This window comes from Psilocybe cubensis, chromosome 6, assembly GCF_017499595.1.
Source record: "Psilocybe cubensis strain MGC-MH-2018 chromosome 6, whole genome shotgun sequence".
In the NCBI taxonomy this organism is placed as follows: domain Eukaryota; kingdom Fungi; phylum Basidiomycota; class Agaricomycetes; order Agaricales; family Agrocybaceae; genus Psilocybe; species Psilocybe cubensis.
Window position 1 is genome coordinate 511,705 of NC_063004.1, and position 20,767 is coordinate 532,471.

A 20,767-nucleotide genomic window follows, 5' to 3' on the forward strand; every position below is an offset into this window, starting at 1 on the left:
ACACAGTTGATGAAACTGAGAGGTTGATGTAATGTTGAGAAGTCGCAGAGTCAGCGTAGTGCCCGAAGCTTGTCAATGACGTGTTGCATGTCGGGCTGGTTCCATTCACCGTTGAGGACGTTGGTGTGGTGAGCCCATCTATGGTTCTGATTACCACCAGGCGGAGGGCCTTCTTTGAAATTGTTTTTTATAACATCAAATCCGTGTCCATCATGTTTACCGGTTTTGATGTATTGGTTGGAGGAAGGAAAGACATTGATGGTCATGCGACGTGATTTACCCTCTGAGATGGATTTGAAACTATGAGCCCCGCTACCAGAGTTAAGCGAATTGCTCGGGATAGAAGGAGGGATTGGGGATAATGATAGAGTGCCTCCAGATGGTATTGCCGTAGCTAATGCACATGAGAGATGAATTAACCTGTTGATGTTGATTAACTGCACGGCAAACGTACCAGAGTGCATATCCTCTGCAGCATAAACTCTACTTTGCTCCCTTTTTATGGTTGTACGCGTCGCGCTTGTGCCACAAACAACAGATTTCGATTGTGTGGTCCGAGGTTCAGTTGTGTCTTTTGTGAATTTATAATTCCGCTCATTGGTCCCCTCCGGCAGTGTCGCATTCATTTTGTCTTCCGCTATCTCTACAGCTACCATATCACTCCTGTTCCGGTAATTTTCTGTTGAGCGAAGATGTACGCTATCACTCCCGGACAGAAGAGGTGCTGATGAAGAGCTCGAACATATGCTTCTTGGACTGGATAGCAAGGTTGGAGAGGGCGGGGTATCCTGGAGCGGTAATTCATTTTTGTCTGGAAGCGATGGCAAACTTTTGGACATGTTTAGAGAAGAACGGGACGAAGGTGGTAAATTGTTAGAGGTTTCTAGTCGTTTTGAACGTAGAAATTGGGAAGCGACGCTCTTTGCCCGCGACAATGTCGACTTTGAGGGTTTGGGGGTGCTGTAATCTTTGTTGAGTGTAGTGCACGACTGTGTCAGCAAGAACCTGTCAGCGGAAAATACTGGTTGATTTCTGAAACTCGTACTGACAGTACTTGAACTTGATTTTTTTGAATAGGATACTGAGCTCTCTGATCGTCTAGCTCTCAGAGGAGGATAGTCTCCATTAAGGGTTACATTGTGCACCGGATTCAGTGAATTCAGGATATTCACTGGAGGAGCAGGGCAGCATAAATGCGGCGGCAACGTAGCTGGTGAGCGGCTATGACTGTCGTACCGGTGAGAGCGAGGAGGGGCGAGTACGTCGAGAGCGCTGTGTGGGACTCCTCTTTTATGTGAGGTGTGAGTGGTCATAAAGTGAAGACAACTGGGGGTGAGAGTAAGTGGTCAAGAGTAAAATACATCTATTTGTCACGCACTCCAAAGTTTCTTGAAGAAATTGATACTTTCCTCAATGTTGCGTCCCCGAGATTGAACCAAGATTTGGTTGCCATGATGTAACGTCATGATGGCTGATGTTGGTTTTGCAGTGAATGCAGGCTCTGTCAGTACTTATAAGCAGATGGTGATTGCCACCTTTCATTTTTAGGGCACAAGAGAAGGTATATCTGTTTCACAATCTGGCTTGTGGTTAGGCGCTAGGCCTTTGATTCGTCCTGTTTAACGTCAGATCTGCCGCGCATTGCCGAGAGGCGAACTTCATTTTTTTCCCACAAAGTTTTCCAATGCTGAAGTGACGAACAGTTGCGGCATCAACTATCACTGTATCAGACCATTTCAACAGAACACGCTGCGCGGTGGCATTATTACGACAATCCATGTCGTGGGCTTCTGAGCTGGTTTGCGTCAAGACAATTTTATGTCGTGAGGTTCGAGATTCACAGTTTGAAAAAAGTCTAGTACAAATCTAATGGGTAGGTAGGGTATTCAGCCAGGTGATACTCGGCATTGCATTTAGAATTGACTGCGTCAACTGGGTCCGCGAGACCTTGACGTCAGCTTTGGGGGCAAGGTTATTGTCCCAGGGGGCAGCTTTGTTTCCATTAAGGAAATCTGTCCAATAATCCAACTCTACGGGTAACGATAGCCGAACTTCCACAGTGTCTGCGTCGCCGCCATTAGGGTTAAAATTTTGGATGTAATGGGTTATCTGGGACTTGAGGTATGGGACGACACCGTTGAGGATATTGTATATCTAGCCCGTGTGAGGTCAGTGAGTTCTTTTAGATGGTCACATTGACGTACAAAGTTGTCATAGATATTGGGCACATTAACGTTGCCCGGATTGGGACCACGAAGGGGACTTAGTTGCACATAGCTATTGTACCAAGATACCCAGATATTACGTATACATGTATTGTCCTTCTTGAACAATCTTTTTGCCTAATTTATCTGATATTAACAGCTCTGGGGATTCGTTTAAGAAGTTAGGCACTCACATCAAAACTGTTCAAGTACGAGGGGAGGCCTGCTGCTGCACGTAACCGCGCTACCTGCTTCGTTGGGCACATTTTATCCCACTTATCATCGTCTACCAGTTGGATCACATTTCTGTTTCCAGGAACAAGAAGGCGCTCTGTTGCAAAGTATGCATAATTCTTGAACACGTTTGCTTGTTGCTCCAGCATCACCATCTCGTCGGCTCCATTTGAGCCACCTTTGGTCTACTATTTAGCAAAAAAGGTACATAACAAGGGCCTGTAAGCTTACCGGGGTAACAATTTTGTATCTGCTCAAAGACCGAATTTGATCCTGACCTCAGATTCTGATTGACCCATTGACACCATGATCTATGGTTGAATGTATTAAGTATGACATTGCAAACCTGATTGAGTGACTTACGGGCCCTTCTTGATCTGCCAGAGATCAGTGAACTGCTGTAGATGATCGATGAACAGCGATGCTAAAATGACAAATAAACTCGAGTTACAAAGGCGAAGACAAAGACAAGAATTCACCCATGCTAACTTCGTAGATGTGCTCCCGTCCGTAGATTGCTCCTCCACTTTCATCTGTCGTCAGAACTGGAATGCCGGCGGCGTTTAAAATGTTGGGTGGGTATGGGGTGTACGTCCCCAATGTAGGCTTTAGTTGTTCAGCAGGTTTTACGTCAAAGTATGTAACGATATCTGTGCCCGAGTAACCTGACATGTCCAGGGAGTATGCTGGACATGTGGTCATTGTGGCTGTCCCACTGGCACGCCGGAGTATTTGATCAGTTTGGTCATCCATTGTCTGATCATCCTTTGTGTATGTAGATGAATAATTGGCTGTGATATCTTCAATCCAACGCGCTTGAATATCAGCATATTGCCCTAGGATAGATAGTAGAAATGGTTGAATATAGAAAATTCGAAACAGTACTAGAGCACTCACCCGTGGCGCCTTGGTCATCAATATTATTATCCGAGTAGCAATAACAATCAGTGGCCCCGCCGACACCTGCAATCTCATCTCCTACAGTCGGGCAGGTAAGAAAACCGGGCAAGAAAGGTATAGCTCGGCGTTTCAAAGAAGGATCATGTTCGATTGCAGAGGCATCAGCGGATCCAACAGTCCATGAAGTCAGCGGCTTCTGAATTGTAACAGCCTCCAAATCATTCATACTGCGCTTTTGAGATGTCGGTGAGCGCTTGTTAATCACCGCATATGCCGGTATGTCCTGGTCATGGGTCATGAGAACGCTAGACCCGAGCTGTCCAGAGCCACGCGCTTCGTATGTGTAGGAAGATTCGTTGATGCTACGTCTGCTATTGCCTGATCCAGTGCCCTCATTGACGGAGTCGAAGCATGATCCTCCGAAGGGGAAATCAGCAGAGAAGAAGTTCTTTCTGTGACATAAGTGAGCAATACGCATTTGAGCACAGAAACTAACACGCACACAACTGGGTCAGCCCTCCAGAATAATACAGAACCAGTTAGTCCAGCGTTAAGGTTGATTCCATAGTGCTGTTCAAATGTCAATCGCGATCCATGTAATAGTATTCAATTAATTACCGGATTCACGCAAAATGTGAGAGCCGACTTCCCGTAGGATTTGTCAGTTCTGAAGGTACGAAATCATGAAATTGAAAGGCTTACAGACTGGCTCACGCTTCCAGAAATGGAAACTCCTGCATACATGTCTGCTTCCGCGAAAACCTGGAGAAGACATAAGCATTGACAGGACGGTGCAAAATAGGTTCGCCCTACCTCGGCATCTATCAAGGACCCTCCAAGTACGTTGACACCAAGTTGTAGTGACGGGATCTACAGAACTGGGGTGTCAGGGTATGCCTGAAAGGAGGGGCAGTTATACGAACAATATGAGCCTGACAAGGAAAGGTGAGTAGAATGATAATTAAAAAAGTAGGGCTGCGTACCTGAAGAGAACCTTCCAAGTTGACGTTGTACCCTACAGCAAAATCATATCCCACGTTATCGCTCGTGGAATTAACAGGAGACGATGGATCCTCCTAAAATGCGTGCGCAGGGTTATGTGTTGAAAATAAAGTTTGGTGAATCGAACATCAATGGAACTTGCCTCGTCAGGGTTGTCGTCTGCGAGACCAAAAGCATAGTTGATTGGCTATAAATGTGTATGATAAGTTCAAATCAACTGGAATGAAAAGGTTGAATTTGCATACCGGAAATGTATACCCAATAGTTGCAGTGTACCGTCCAGACAGACTCAGCTGCCCCGTGAGCTCCCCGTAGAGGTGAAGGGATGGACCAAGTGTCAAAAGACCAGGATAGTAAAGTCCTGGGAAACCAAATGTTGCCAGTTCACGCCTGCCACTGGTGTAGTGTGCCTCTGCAAGTCCAGAGATTGTAAATGACGCTTGGGCGCCTGCGCCTGCGTCAAAGAATACGTATGCCTGTTGAACTGCGGGAGGGACGATGGTCGCTTCGAGGTAATAACCGAATTGACTGGTGATCTGAGCCGTTCCAGTGACACTGATATCGAGGCTGGATGAGAAATTCGGGCACTGTTGCTCTGCGTGGAATATCGTGTACGTATCTGACCACTGAATAATGCGTTAACGAAGCATTGTGACACAAATAAAGGCGTATACATACATGATAATCTCGGCTGACTGTCTTCGAAGAGCGGACAGTGTTAAGCTTCTTCAGCCATGCATCGAATGGTCCAAACCACCTCTTATCGTACTCTAAGGGTTGGTGGAAATCACGTCTTCTCCTGGTGCTGGTGGTGCCAGAGTCAGGCGGACTGTTAACGATGGCGTCCCTGAATAAAAATATTAAATATAGCGAAATGAACGTCAGGCAAATAACGTGCCAGTAGCCAGGGATATCCGTCTGTGGATATGAAGTTAGTAAAAACAGATGTATACCCTGAAGTTACATACCACATCGGCTCTCATCCTACATTCAGACAAATCAGCGGCTTCCAAACCTATGTCAATGAAAGAAGCTTACAGGACAGGCCCGTTATCCTCCGGTATGGCAAGGAAATTGTAGTCAAACGACAGGGAATATACCATTTCATTGGTAGGCTTCTTCGCCTGATGTTCTTGGGACAAGGAATTCTGGTCCGTATGTTCAGTCAAAGAAACTACACGAGCGTAAGGTCCCAGACCACATGATTTGGGCATTTGGATAATGGTATGCTCAGCTTGGCCAATGAAAACGTGGCCACAGCCGGAGTCATCATCGTCCATTGATTTTGAGCAATATGCCAGAACCTTCAAAATCGGGTCAAAGTTAAGCCCCCAACCAATAGACGTTTGACTAACCGTCTGTGGCTGATCACTGGTCGAATCGCAGCCAGTAACCACCCAATCAGATGCGATATCCATTGAGCTGACGGCACTGGGATTTGGGGATGAAATAAAAAGCTCTACCCGCTCAACCAATTAAACATTAGAAATTTAAATTGGGAAGCAAAGACGCTACCTCCAAATGGACTATCATTCTCTCTCCCGTCATCACCAATTCCACTTGAACCCGCACCGGTTGAAGATGTGCTCGAAGTGCCAGTGTTATCATCGAAGTCGACAGTAAAAGTGACCGGTTCATCTGCGTCCACAGTAGAAGGGAACACGTCGCTTACAGGAATGGGGACAAAAGACGACCCTATTTTTCACAATATAAATCATCAATATAGGGTCCGGAAATGGGTCAATGTTCAAGTTTACCTGAGGGTGGGTCACAGCAATAATAACGTTTGTTATTTCCAAAGCATTGACTGCTTGCATCTCCCTGAATATCGCTAACTGATAGGTAGCGTGAGCAGGCCTATTGATGCAGTTTTACGACCTGTACTCACATATGGCAATCTGACCAGGGCTGCACACGGCATTTAAGCACGCAGGTGGGTCTCCAACCCATTTACAATTTTTATAACCAGCTGATTGTCGAATTTATTTTATAGTTGAACTACATAGTTAAAGATGACTTACGTTTGCAGCAGACCGGTTTTGTGGGTTCCAAGCACTCTACAGGGCATAGTGCAAACGGTCCTTGACCCGGGGGGGTATCAGCGCAGCCGTCGATGTCGATGGGCCCCAAATTTACGTGAGTTTGAGCAATAAATGGGGGATCACATGTCTGTGAATCACAAGCTGAGGAAAGGAAACAAAGTGGTTTGATATTCCAACTAACATGATCGAGAATTGCCACTCACGTCCGGTAGAACACGCTCCAGCTTGTGGGTCCCCCGATGAGCAGCAGAATGCTTTAGAACCCTGAATGCATGTTGGATGTCCATCATCTCCAGTTTTATCCAGAGCGAGGACGATTTCCCCAACATTGCATCGTCCATTACAACTTGTCCCCCCTCCTCCTCGCCACGAACATTTCTGAGGTTCGTCTCCTTTAGGACAGCAAAGGCGTGCGAGCTTGTTCTTCGGACATGATCCTCCGGTGGGTATTTGGCTCAATCTTGTCAGTGAATCGTATCCGGGGGGACATTGTTGACCACAGCCTATGAATGGTTGACGTTGAGGATTGAGTTGAATTGTGAGCCTAAAATTGAGCGTACCAGTTACTCGGCACTGATTGCCGGACTCGATCGAAGACGGCGTATTGATGCCGATATCGGGATACAGGCCAGTTAGAGCGGTATACAAGTTGTCGTCCTGGTCAAGGGACCATATCATTGTCCCTTCAGGAGTGCAAGTAACCATCTATGTGATTCTTTGGAAATATTGTATAACTAACCTCCTAGACAAATGCTATTTGCATAATTCAACTTCATTTGCAATGTTTGAGCGTCGTCGTACTATGGTTATGTGAGATGTGTGTTTCAATGGAGAGTAAATGCAACACATACAGATACCCATTGATTGTCATTCCACGTTATATACTTCACAGCCGCAGCCTCGTCAAATACAGGAATAGCGTTGCTGGTGCTGTCCAAGAGTTTCTGAATTTCTGAGAACATAAGTGTCCCAGAGTTAAGGGAGCACTCGCCCGGATCGCCTCCACCGGAGAAAGCACAGCCCGGGGAGCTGCATTGCTGATTTAACGAGCTTTTAATTAGCGTCGAAGATGGGTGTATAAATCTCGGATATGAAATCTTACCCCGTCCACAAGTGTGAAAGAACGCCCGTAAAAGCCTATCCCCATCACCATCTGGGATGGATCGATCTGAACATTTCGAAAAAGTTGCATGGTGTCCATAATCTCTGTTAAATTTGTGTGAGCTAGGACGAACGGGCCGACATTTGTGTCGTTCTTATCCCAGACGCCATGTAGATCGTAGGTCATGATGTTGACCTAAAATACATTGAGGAATAAACTCAAGACAAGTTGAACATTTACATACCCAATCAGCCGATTTTAAAAGAGCTGGAAGATCAAAGTGCTGAAGGTACCAGTAGCTTGAGGGTGCCGTAAAGGTTAATCCGTATCCTCGAGGGGAGAAGGCTGATTTAATTCTGGATAAGAAAATTGGGAAATTATCTTTATCTTCTGGTGCTCCTCCGCGCTCGGGTGCCACAGGATACTCCCAATCAATGTCAATTCCGTCAAATCCATAAGCCTGTAATACCCCAAGTGTGCTTTTAATAAATGTATTTGTCGCACTGAGGCTCCCTGCCAAATTGCTGAAGATATGTTGTGTCGGCTAAGGGGTGTTTAAATTTTATAAATAAAAATATCAGAAGCCTGTCAACCTACAGGATCGTTAAAGTTCCATCCGCCAATTGACAGGAAGACTTTAAGTGTTGGATTTCTCTCTTTTAAAGCCGTGGTTCGTATCCAAAGGGAACTGTCGTTTGCCGCCATTTCCTTCAGAGTGAAGTCCTCAGAAATAAGGGCAAATGCAAAGTTAACTGCCATCGTTGTTCAGTTCAATGGTTCTACCAAGGTAGTATTAAACTTACTATGCGTCAAAGTCTCCGCTGATATTAACTCTGGAGGGTACATATCACAAGCCCGACTGTCGCTAGCCACCGCCCACGCCTAGATGAGAGTAAATTATCTACCGGTAACTCGGAGAATAAAGGAACTGACCTCATAGTATCCAATACGTCTGTGTAGAGCCGTTGCCTGGTTGTCCCCACAAGACTCTTGAGCTGGTGGCTTACAGAAAGACTGGCAACCAGTCTCACAGAAATCTAATTTATCACAATAGTCAGGTATGCCCATTCGAAGCGGTCCAAAATCTACCCTCTGTAGTTCCGCAGAAGCCAAACTATATCAAACATGGTTAAGCGTTAATCAATGCAATATACAAGCGGACTCAGACCTGACTGCAACAGACGTTCAACGGGCACGTAGAATTCGCAACAGCAGCAAATTTTCCGCACTCTGCTACGGCACCGCAGTTTGAGGTACAAGGTCCACCTGAAGACACAGGAGTGCAGAAATCAGGTCCAAATCTTTTTCACATTATACATCATTCAACGGATAATATTTACTTCCAGTATGCTCGACTCACCCACAAAAACCGGACTCCGAGTTGCAACATGCCCCGTTTCCACATGGAATAGTTTTCGTGCAACTACCAACTGGTAGTCCTGTGGTGTTTCCCTGGGCATTAACTAGTCCCCAATGATATACGAACACTTGGAACAAAATGTCAGCATAGAGAAGTGCTGCAAGAGTCTTGGAAACCCACGAAAAAAAATTAATGCAGTATGAAGTAGCATGACAAGATACTGCAAAGAGATGCTTTGCCCACTTGCAAACTGGTGTCATTTTTAATCGACTCGAGACCAATGCAGCTGATACAACACGGTCCGATAAGTGACTGGGTCATGAGGGTGGCGATAAAAAGAATGTTGGCTCGGATATTTACTAGCTACGGCATTCCTCACATTGAACCTCGAATCGAGAGGACCTCGCGGTCCATCGGTGCTGACAGTAGCTTCCATGAGCATGCTACACACGTGGAACTAAAACGAAATGCTTGCTCCATTCTTTTGTTGCGTACTTGTCGGTTGTCGTAGCCAGTTATAATGCATGAGTGGATACATATGTAACAATTGCAACGCTGGATTCCTTTCTAATTAATAAGTTCTAAACCCTCATGACCTTTAACGTGCCACATCCTCCAACTTTGTTGAGCATCCAAGTCACCATCCCGGACCGACAGCATTTCCTCAGATGTAAACAATATTTCATTGAAACATGAACCTTCTAGGTAGTTAGAAGAACGGTCTTAGCCTAAATTTAAAATTGCCACAAAACAGGTATAGAAACCTTTGTTCCAATTACAATGTGCCAGCTCAACCGCCGGATTGCCTATACCAGACTTCCGTGAAGCGAGGACCGAAGCATTGCTTGCTCACTTATCAATAATTACGAGGTGAAGGCTATAAAAAGACGGTTTTGCCTTACTCTGCCGAATATCAAATTTGTCAAGAGGAAGCAACGCGCCTCGTGGTTCCCTGTCGAACTTTTTCCAACCTGACCGAGTCAGATTCTGATTGTAGCGTCAATAAACCGGTCTACACGGGTTTATCCACCGAGAAATAGCATGTACTTTATAGTTTATAGTGGAACTGATTTGTATTCCAATTCCCCAGCCTTTTCGTCAACTCTGGCAATTGCAACGCTGCTGTGAGAGTCAAGGAAAACCATGTCAATAATACTGAGGCTCTCACTACTCGTCTTATTTTCTTTCCTACTCCCTGTTTATGCATCTGTGAACAAAATCAAGCAGAAGGAAATAATCCAGAATGAGAAATTCCATTCCAGTTTACTCAAACAACTCGCCGACTCTCGGACAAAGACTGATGTATTCAACGATACATTGTCACCCTCAAATCCATCTTTGGATTTCAGCTCGTCAAATTCCTTACCTTTGCTTTCAACAAATGCCAGCGTCAGCCTGCAGATATACACATCGGACACACTCCCATCCAATCCAGCTCCCAATAGCGTCTGTGCAGCAGCCATGACAGCAGCAATACCTTGTAACTCATCAATTCCGCTCATGGCGTTAGTTGCGTATCTTATACTTCCAAGGATCACCTATTGATAATAGATATTATATGCCTCTAGACTTGGCCCATATCTCTTCACTAACGACCTTCCCACTCTCTGCACCGACGATTGTTTACATGGACTTGTATCGTATCGTGCAGATGTGGTTTCAGCTTGCGGGAACTACTTAATCACTGATACAGGGGGCAACTCGTATCCCCCAACACTGGCAGTGGACTATGTTTCTGGTCCTTATACCGTGCAGTGTCTCAAAGATCCCGACAGCGGAAATTTTTGCGGCACTGTCATTGAATCTTACAATACAACGGACGGGCTACTGTCGCTTCCAACAAATGAATTATGCACATTTTGTACGCTGGAGACTCTGAATGCAACGTTATCCAACCCGACTAGCTTTTCGGATGACCTCGCTGATATCCTTTCAAGTGCCATCAACACGTGTGGGACGTGGGTATTTCAAAAAGCATCAATTTTGTTCCCTTAAGCTGACCTCATCCAGCGATTTTGAACAGTATAATGTCTCTTCAACGGGCGACCAAGTTGTCATATCAACACCGTTTGGGGTCAATTCTACGACCGCGCCTACTGTTGACTGCACAATCACCGGACAAAACATCTCGACGACTGAGGCGACAACCTGTGCGGATGTAGCTGCCCAATATAGCGTGAGCGAGTACGACATTTTCTCATCAAATCCTCTCCTCGACGCCGATTGCAACATTGAGTCTGGAACCGTGCTCTGTGTTCCTCAACAATGTACCACTTATGTTATTGCGGTTAACGATACGTGTCAGTCGGTCGCTCAGCTGGCGGGCACAGTTCCTGGCACAAGTCTCAACGTGACCGCGTCCCAAATCCAATCATTCAATCCCGACCTCGGAACGTACTGTCAATTGATTTCACTTCGTGTGGGGAAAGCAATCTGCTTGAGTCCAAATGGCGGGTGGCCTTCGGTAGGGGTGACTAGCGCAGGGAATCCATCTGGTACACCTACCGCCGCTGCACCTATCCCAACCCCCACTGTTAACGGCACAACATCCGCTTGCGGGAAATACTACCTTGTACAAGGCGGGGATATTTGCCAGACTATTTGTCTCACCAATTCCATCACGTTTAGTGATTTTCTTACCCTTAATCCGGGTGAGTAATTTAATTTTGCATACCTTTTCGCTGTGGTATTTAACTTGAGGCTCAGAGGTTGACGCCAACTGCACCAATTTATGGCTTGGATATAACTACTGTGTTGCTCCCTACCCACCATTCTCATCCGTAACTGCCGCACCACTCCCCACAACCAATTATACAAGCGCTACTATCTTCAGCTACCCTATTCCTACGGCGAATTACACCATTACCTATACGTCTAGTCGCGTCACACCTGCTGGAGTTCCAGCTCCAACAAATATTGCTAACGGAACACGACCCGTTGCTTGCGGGAGCTATTACGATATACAGGTGAATATCGCCCGTTTTTTTAGGTTTCATGACGCTTTATTGCAAATCATTAATCTGAGTCACGATAGACCGGCGATACCCTCGACTCTGTTTCTGAATCCGTTGGTGTTGATGCATCCCTCCTCGCAACATGGAATCTTGAACTCAGCAGTGGTGTTTTACCCCCTGTTGGCTCCGCTATCTGTGTGACCTTTCCAGAAGGCAATTACACTTTACTCGCCGCACCGCGTCCCACAAATACATATGCCAATGCCACCACAGAATGTGCACAATACTACACCGTCCAAAATGGGGATGGATGTAGCTCCATTGAAAGCTCATTTGCACTTACAAACTCACAATTTGACCAACTTAATCCCGGCTTAGCAAGCAGTTGTACGAATCTCGTCCTCGGGGATGCTTATTGTGTTCTCCCTACCGCTCCCTTCTCTTTATCCAATTCTACCGGCCTACCGGATAACGTTGCGCCGGGGACAATCACTGATGGATGCACCACCTACTACACCGTCAAGTCTGGAGATTCTTGTACTGTGGTGGAGGATAACTTTAACATAACCTTGGCGCAATTCACGACATGGAATCCAGAGATTGACAGCCAGTGCACCAACATTGAGGTTGGATTGGCGTATTGTGTTGCATCCTCCTCTTCCTCGTCAACTGGTCCGCCCAGTAATGTTGCGTCAGGGACAATCACAGATGGATGCACTGATTATTACACTATCGTATCGGGAGACTCTTGCCCTGCTATTGAAACTAAATTCAACATTACTATGTCACAAATCACGACGTGGAACCCTGAGATCAACAGCGAATGCACGAACATACAGCTCGGACTCGCATATTGTGTTGCATCCAGCCTGGCCCCACCAACCAGTGGACCTCCCAGTAATGTAGCATCCGGGACTGTCACATCCGGGTGTACATCATATTACACCGTAGTCTCAGGGGACTCCTGCTCCGTCATCGAGGCTAAATTTGGCATCACATTGGCTCAGTTTACGACATGGAACCCCGAAATCAATAGCCAGTGCACAAATATTCAGGTTGGCCTGGCGTATTCATCAGAAAAACTACAACCTCTAGCACTTGCGGGAGCTCACTTTCACTAGTAGCTTTTTTCCCTTCCACCACTTTCACCAACACTTTTCAAACCACTTTCATTACTTCCGACACTTTCATCAACTTTTTGCTCTTTCTTTAATTATCCAAAACAATTTTTCATATTTGGTTTAGTTTATCTCAGTACATGTTTCTTGTTTCTTTGTAGCACTACCGAATGCTTTGAATTCATTGTGTTGTATACAATATCACTTGTTAGCAAAGGAGAAATTCAACATCAAATTTGTTGAAGTTCGTTCGGGCTCCGATTAAATATTCACGTGATGTTCAGATAACAATCATCGTATCGATTAATCTTTCTTTCTTCCCGTCCTCACACATCTCCGCAGTTATGTTTGTCAGTTTAGGTTAAAAATGTATTGTTCGTGAGTTATATTCCTGCTTCAATGCGTTCTGACATGACTTGCTGACTTGTTTTAATATGTTTAGAAGTATCTAGGTTCTACCCTTCGTCTATCTCCTCCCTCCATCTATCCCCCCTCCCCTCCCTCCCTTCAACAAACCAAACCAAACCTACTCCTCCTCTCCTCCTCTCCTTCTTCAAGCTTTGTTGCACGGCAGATTTGTAGTCATTGTACGGATGCTATGATGGTGGAAATGGTATGCATCTGCTATTGCTTGTGTTGCCTATGCTGACCTCAGTGACCTCAGGCCAATGACCATATCGCCGCTTTTGTGTCAATAGTAGGAGAAGTGGAAGGTGATATCTGATACGGTAGTTAACTGGTATGTCATTCTGCCGTTGGTCTTCTATACCCTCAAAGGTAGCGTTTCGTTGTATATCAATTGTTGGTTGGTAGTTTGTTATGTAGTTCTTATGTAGTTTCATGTATACCTATGATACCTGTCTTTCAGAATATAATATATTATCTCAATTAATATCAACAATCAAGCGAAAAAATGAACTAGCTAACAACACTTCCGAAAGTGTGAACATCTAGTTTGTCGCTTTTGATCACCCTTTCAGTACTTTCGAAAGTGAAAACACTAGCTGTGAGAAATGGGGTCTGGGTAGCTGCAAGCGTCAAACACTTGCGCACTTTTGGCACTTTTTGGCCCTTTTCTCACTTTTGAAAGGTGCGAAAGCGTCTGCTAGTGGGGTTGTACTTTTTCTGATGTTGTGTTACTTCAAGTTTTTTGGGGTCATCTACCTCGGGCCCTCCGTCCAACTTGGCTTCTGGGTCACTCGCGAATTGCACCAGCTATCATACTGTTGTTTCTGGAGACAATTGCCCCGCCATTGAGACATCTTCACATATCGCAGCATCCGATTTCTTCAAGTGGAATCCCGAGGTATCGCATGACTGCTCAAACATCCAGGTTGGGGAGGCGTATTGCGTAGCAGGTGGTGGAAACCCGTGTAAAAAGATATACGTAGTTCAATCCGGAGACTTTTGCTTTGCGATCACGCAGAGTCAGAATATCACCCAGCAGCAGTTGATCGCGCTGAATTCTTTCTTAGACACTAATTGTGATTTGGTTGTCGGAGAAGGTATATGTGTTGGATAGTGGATACTTTGTAATTAACATTTTGTGTTTGTTGATTTAATCTGTAATGTAAAGCGCGACCCTTATTACATGTTGTAGGATGTGCGTCTCAATGTCGCTAGTATAACTCGCAGATCACCAAAAATTTAATGCAAACATTTTTAGTCGGAGTTTAAAGGTAGATGTCACCTGCATTCGCATCCCTCTACCGGCTCATATCCATCTTCACAGCGCGCAGAGCGAGTAGACCATTGCTGGGCGGCGGCGGCGGTGCATGGTGAGAAGTAAACGCGCTGCTCAACGTGAATCACGGTTGACTTACCTGCTGGAGATACAGGTGTCTGCGCTGGCAACCCACACCTTGTTTCTACCCGTTGTTGGCACGGTAAGCCGGTACACCCTTCGCTCGTCGGGATTGACCCCAACTCTATCTGGTTCCGCAGGCTCCTCGTCGAGACGACGCGGACGCGAATATGTGCGTTGTAGGACACTTGCAGGTAAGTAAATACACTGTTCGATGTGGAGAATCATTGACTGACCTGGAAGCGCAGTTGTTTGCGCTGGAAGCAACCCTCTAAAAGCGGCGGATCCGTTGGCAACACTGTAAGTTGGTATAGCCTTTGCTCTTCGTGATTGACCTCAACTCCCTCTTTCTCTGCAGTCTACTCGTCAAGACAACGCGGACACGAATATAAGCGTTGTAGAACACTGTTTCAGGTAAGTACATGGGCTGCTCGACGTGGAGAATCGTTGACTGACCTGGAAGCAACAGTGTGCTCTGTATCACGACTGGCAGGGTGGACTGACTAGACGTGCGGATGGCGGGAGTTGTGGGCAATGCTGAGTTATGGCGGGAGTGGGGGCATGCAAGGGATTGCAGAAGGCGGTTGAGCTGCAGTCGGCCGTTCGTTTGGATTCTCGTTTGTCCATAGCAGGCATTGGTGAGTGGTTCAGCTGGCTGCTCACCGTCCCGTCTTCAGTTTCAGTCGCGTCGGCAGGGCTCTGACTCACTATGTCTGCATTCCTGCCAATGTTGCCAGGATCGCAAGGTGGGGTAGGACAAACCGGTTGTGAAATGAGGAGAGCAGTTGTTTTAGTACGTACTGCGACCTTCATAACGTCCTATTTTTCTTTGTATGCTTGCAGATCGTTCAAGCCTAGGGATAAGCCAAGGTTGCAGACCTTGAGCTGTTGGATTTCCAGTTTCTCATTCGGACTGGCTTTCGACCATCATGTGTTGGTCAAGTTGAAACGGCGACAGGATTGCTTTGACACGGGATTCTCAAGGGTCTCGAAAGACGTCAGCTCCTGAGCAGTGGTCGTCCATCAGTCCTCAGCCTCGGCTCTAGAAAAATCATCAGCCTGGGTACAACGTTTTTTCATCTATATTCCAGCATGTTTTACAACCTTGCTGTATCTCGAGCAGGTCATACCCTGGTGCTCTAGTGTACAACTCACCTGCGCAACAGTTTCACTTTGGGGAACCTTGAGTTTGTGCACCATGTCGAACTTGCACAGTGGACTCTTCAATGTTCGATCAACCGCTGCACATACGTACCATTTACGTTCCCGGTCTCTCGGCACAGGAAGTCACGATTAACCTCACAGATCGAACGAGCTGAGTGCACCTAGATTTTTGTGGGTGCGTAGGGCGTGTATGAATTTGCCGTGATGCTGTCTGCCGTCTACAGAATCTACATCATTGTGGCTCTTACACTGCCTATTTTAATTATATAAAGGCCTCATGATTAGGCTCTGGGTGTAGGTTTGTCGGTATGTTTCAATACATGACCTATCTCTGGAACAGCCCAGCTCGTGTGATTTTTACGCGAGCTGCGTCAAAGAAAAGCCATGTTCTTTTTATCGACACCGAAGGCAAAGATATTTTTGAATACCGTTGGCATCTATAATGGTACGGGAGCGTTATCGACGACAAAATCTTGATAGATGACCTATACGACATCCTTTGTGCCGCCGGAAACCCTTAGAGTTGAGCGTACCATGTGCAGTCAGTTGTCGCATTTTCATACCGTTAAACTTTGACTTTAATTCTATAGGCTGGAACCGTGGGCACCTGGAAAATTATTTCCGTCCGTTCGGAGAAGTATACCGAACTTTTAATTAGTGGCTGCCGCGTTTTTCACCGTATGAAAGGAAGACAAAAAGTCGTTGAACATCCGCATCCACTTTCCTACTTCTCTGTAGAAATCTGCTACCTGGTATGTCTTCGAACTCTACTCTCAACGGAGACATCGAGGTCGCCTCCAAAGAGCAAGAAAAACCTTTCCATGGTAGTGTTCTCCCAACCGACCTATCCGACGGTCCCTCCAAGGACTTCAATTTTCTCCCCATTCCAAAACGGCTTCGATATCATCCCGCAAAACCATTTAATTTCAATATATGGATGAACTGGGGGCTTAGCTTTGCTGCTACGTTCCGTAGGTTGCCCATGCATATCCGCAGCAGTAATCACTCATCACCATGTCTTATTTTTAGTAATCTCAAACATGTATTATTGTCAACCATTACTCAGTACGTTCACCGGCTCGCTCAATATCTGAGAGAGTAAATAGGCCGATAATGACTGTACTAAACAGTTCAAATGTCGATTACGTTCGGGGCTTCCTACGAGGCCGTCTCCAAGTAAGCTCAATTTTCAATTTGAAGTTTTGTTCTAACAGTCTTCAAGAGTCCCGACTTTGATACAGGCAGGGTAAGCAAGTTGTTGCTTTGCCGCAGTAGCTCAATCCCGTATTCAAAAAATGTTTAGATATGCAGTGGGGCTGTTCTTCATCTGTCCATTAGGAGACCTTGTGCGACGGCGGCAGCTGTTGTTGCTCCTCGTATTCGTCACAGCCACACTAACCATCGGGTTGGCAATTACACGGAGTATCTTGGTGTTTCAAATCCTGAATTTTCTGATTGGCCTGGCCAACATCTCCCCGCAGATTCTGGTACCTCTCGCTGCTGATCTCGCGCGTCCTGAGCAAAGAGCATTTGCCTATTCCATTGTGCTCACCGGCATGTTGTCAGGTGTCCTCATTGCTCGAGTGCTCTCTGGGGTGATAGCACAGTTTTCTTCCTGGCGTGTCGTGTATTATATGGCAATCGGTGCCCAATACCTCATTCTCCTTGTCAGTTATGCCGTGATTCCGGACTATCCCGCAAAGAACAAGGATATGACTTATCAGGGTATTCTCTGGAGTATGATAAAGTACTCGGTGACGGAACCACTCGTCGTACAAGTCGAAATCATGTCAATAATGACAAGCGCGTGCTTTTCGAGCTACTGGGTTACGTTAACCTTTCTACTAGGAGGACCGCCATACAATTATTCAACGTAAGTTATAATCTATAAACCCATTTTATTAACAATCGTAGTGCTCACGTCTTGTTTAGTCTGGTGATTGGACTCTTCGGTCTACTAGGCCTTGCTGGAATGGCCATGGGTCCATTTGCTGGTAGAATTGTGGATAACATCGCACCTTGGTATGGAATGCTCGTATCGACCATTCTGCTTCTGGTTTTCCAGTCTATACAGACTGCTGCTGCAGGCTTTAGCATTGCAGCCGTCATTATAGCGTGCATTGGGTTGGATGCCATTCGGCAAATGCAAAATGTCTCGTTGACTACAGCAGTTTTCAGGTATGTGATCTTCAATTTGTCCTCTCCGATCCAGCGGATTGATCATTTGCTTTCAATATAGTATTGAAATGGGAGCTGTATCCCGACTTAACGCCCTGTTTGTACTCGCTGTGAGTATGATTTATCCCAAAAAAAATTATTCTCAATTTTATTCTCATTGCTTCTTTAGTATTACGTAGGGCAGCTAATGGGGACGTCTGTTGGCACAAAGATTTTTGTTGACCATGGCTGGAGAGCATGTGCTCTCTTTGCTATGGCTCTTTACGGGTGCCAACTTCTTGTCCTTTTTGCCCGGGGACCGCACTGCCCGAGGCGAAAGTGGCTTGGTTATGAAGGGGGATTCAGGATGAGGAAATCATAAAGGACAATGTTTTTATAACGAGGTGACACTAAACCATGCTTCTTATGGTGTTGAACGTCTTTTTACTCGCATTTTATATCTAATGGAGTTAAGTTATGTGCAGTATCAATACATTTAAATCATATAAATGCTCTGTGATTTCACTTCCCTCTTGTTCAATTTATTATACAACTTGAAGGCTATTCAATCGTCTCGCAGGACAGTATTATGACCTGGAATAATCTTCTGTTTTTTGCAACAACCGCCTCCCCAAAATGTACAGGTTAATGCGAACGTAGTTAACGTGGTACCTCTACCTCAATGTCTTGTCGCGCCTGATATTTCTTTTACAAATCAACATGCATATGTGCGTTATAACTCAGAATTTATTACAGTGAACCTGTCGACCTGTATGGTCCCCCTTGATTTACCCCGAATAGCACAGCAGGTTAGCGCTCCTGTTGTAGAATAGGTCAAATTTGAGTATTTCTCAACTAATGTCATCAACCGTGAGAATAAAGAGCGAAGGGGTTTACGTGGCGCGATAAGTCTAGGGTTTGTTGAACTCGAACCTACTTTCTATCATGGCCCAAACCGTTTCTTCCACGCATGCCTATTACAGCATTATATCCATTGCAGCAGCAGCTAGCATCATTCTTTTCCCCTTCATAGGACTTCGACACAAGCCGAGATACCCAAACCGCAAAAAGGTTTACTCTAAAACTACGAATGTACCATATGTTCTTGACATATCGCCTACAGCTTCCTAGCAGTCTTGAAAGCTGGAGAAAACTTCATGATGTACCGTATAACGTGGTCTGGGACGAGCTGCGCTATTTTCTCGAAAGCCATGGATTCCAGCTCTGGAGAAGAGGCTTTGGGGCCCAGAAATGGGACGGCGACTTTCCGCAATGTGATAATTTCATGTTTCTGACCTCACACAAACCACGAAACATGTCTTTGGTCAATTGGAAGTCTTTTGCTACGACTGAAGTTGGACTTCGTCATGCGGCGCGCATGAATGGCGTGCGCGATGTTGTGCTTCGTGTCATTGTCAATTTGGGGGAAGGCCATGCACATTTGAATCTGCTGAAGCGTCTAGCGCGTCCGCCGGATAGTCTACTGAGTAGCAATCATATCTTGCCCATTTTATACGAGGTTGTCTTTGAAGATATCATAATTTTGGCAGTTCCGAAACTTATTTTTGATCTGGACGATGCCTGCCGCCCTGGAAAATTCTCAAACTCCATCGAAGACGTGCTGTACATGATTGTTCAGGCTTTGGAAGTGAGGCGCCAGCAGTTATATCTTGAACTTTGTATGATGCTAAAGCTCACACAGGGTGTTTCATACCTCCATCAAAATCTTATAGCACATCAGGTGCAGTGAACATGTTTCTTTCCCGTGGATAATCTTGATTGGCTCATGCACATGTTGTAGGATCTATTTCTGAATAACTTTATGGTCGAATGGGTCCCAGAGTCGCTTGCGGAGAGAACGTCCGTGACTCGGCCCAGGGTGTACATCATCGATTTAGAGACTGCTGTTGAATTCCCTGAACATTCAAAGGTGTCGGAAAGGCTATGCTCCAAATTTCACCGCTCGCTAGACGACTATGGCAGATATGTGGCCCCTGAGCTCAAGACACTTCAACCTTACTGTCCTTTCCGGCTAGATATGTGGCAGCTGGGTATGAACTTGAATATGGCTGTTGAGGTGAGTTTGTATGAAGTGGACTGTGGTTAAATTTATTTTACTCAATGGTATTTGTATCAGACTGACTTGAAGGAAATAGACGAGATCTGGCTGGGACTCTGTGCACATGCTCCCGAAGAACGCTTAACCGCAGATGAAGCTTTAAAGGCCCTTGATGAATATCTTCGGAGGACGCCATCGACAGCACTCCATCGAAAGCTGCTCACTCCCAAAGACAAGAATTTAGTGTTTTGATCATTGAACTGTATGTACTTTTATCGCTTATCATCATTACAGTTGTTGTTATCTTCGTACTTCTTTCTATATGGCATAAGACAATAATGAATTTTGAAAAACTCAGGACTGCCTTACTCAAGAGTCAAATAACCGAATACAAGCAAAAAGCGACAGATCTGAAAATAAAAAAATGTATACTAGTCTACTGGGATTAGGAAAGTGGACCAGACCAAACGGCGAACAGTCTGCCAACCTTGGGAGCACTGGCGAGCTGTCTGTGGCCATCAACTAAACATAGTGTAAATTACAAAGCAATTTAAGCCAATACAATAATTTTCTACATACCCAAACAATTTTTGGGGACGGTTTACAATGTCAAGAAAAGCATCAGACTGCTCCCAAAGCTCAAGCTCCAACACGGACTCGGAAGCAG

At 45.5% G+C, this 20,767-nt stretch overlaps 5 protein-coding genes across 5 annotated transcripts; 3 read left to right on the forward strand and 2 right to left on the reverse strand.

The window, feature by feature from the left end:
- Nucleotides 1-50: 50 nt before the first annotated feature.
- On the reverse strand, nt 51-1,313 carry JR316_0006712 (uncharacterized protein; the record flags this gene model as incomplete). The annotated part of the gene is made up of 3 exons (XM_047892458.1): nt 51-394; nt 455-989; nt 1,050-1,313. 3 exons carry the CDS (start codon nt 1,311-1,313, stop codon nt 51-53), a joined length of 1,143 nt encoding a protein of 380 aa, XP_047747740.1.
- Nucleotides 1,314-1,866: 553 nt separating this feature from the next.
- JR316_0006713 (Chitotriosidase-1) lies at nt 1,867-9,104 on the reverse strand (the record flags this gene model as incomplete). Its single annotated transcript, XM_047892459.1, has 31 exons — nt 1,867-2,154; nt 2,205-2,342; nt 2,399-2,616; nt 2,670-2,749; nt 2,802-2,862; nt 2,918-3,274; nt 3,336-3,790; nt 3,841-3,908; nt 3,957-3,983; nt 4,041-4,100; nt 4,152-4,208; nt 4,322-4,414; nt 4,468-4,527; nt 4,586-4,966; nt 5,019-5,187; nt 5,379-5,644; nt 5,696-5,799; nt 5,856-6,035; nt 6,098-6,175; nt 6,229-6,309; nt 6,362-6,523; nt 6,586-6,885; nt 6,943-7,065; nt 7,122-7,182; nt 7,234-7,419; nt 7,485-7,679; nt 7,729-8,028; nt 8,082-8,236; nt 8,329-8,521; nt 8,574-8,598; nt 8,845-9,104. The coding sequence occupies 31 exons, from the start codon at nt 9,102-9,104 to the stop codon at nt 1,867-1,869; spliced, it is 5,181 nt and encodes a 1,726-aa protein (XP_047747741.1).
- A 1,240-nt stretch (nt 9,105-10,344) lies between these two features.
- JR316_0006714 (LysM domain-containing protein) lies at nt 10,345-12,919 on the forward strand (the record flags this gene model as incomplete). Its single annotated transcript, XM_047892460.1, has 5 exons — nt 10,345-10,349; nt 10,413-10,802; nt 10,855-11,495; nt 11,545-11,810; nt 11,879-12,919. The coding sequence occupies 5 exons, from the start codon at nt 10,345-10,347 to the stop codon at nt 12,917-12,919; spliced, it is 2,343 nt and encodes a 780-aa protein (XP_047747742.1).
- Nucleotides 12,920-16,638: 3,719 nt separating this feature from the next.
- JR316_0006715 (putative MFS-type transporter YdeR) lies at nt 16,639-18,241 on the forward strand (the record flags this gene model as incomplete). The annotated part of the gene is made up of 7 exons (XM_047892461.1): nt 16,639-16,855; nt 16,914-16,949; nt 17,015-17,060; nt 17,107-17,130; nt 17,188-17,757; nt 17,817-18,062; nt 18,232-18,241. The coding sequence occupies 7 exons, from the start codon at nt 16,639-16,641 to the stop codon at nt 18,239-18,241; spliced, it is 1,149 nt and encodes a 382-aa protein (XP_047747743.1).
- Nucleotides 18,242-19,356: 1,115 nt separating this feature from the next.
- Nucleotides 19,357-20,352, forward strand: JR316_0006716 (uncharacterized protein; the record flags this gene model as incomplete). Its single annotated transcript, XM_047892462.1, has 4 exons — nt 19,357-19,689; nt 19,744-19,782; nt 19,843-20,118; nt 20,179-20,352. 4 exons carry the CDS (start codon nt 19,357-19,359, stop codon nt 20,350-20,352), a joined length of 822 nt encoding a protein of 273 aa, XP_047747744.1.
- Nucleotides 20,353-20,767: the final 415 nt, after the last annotated feature.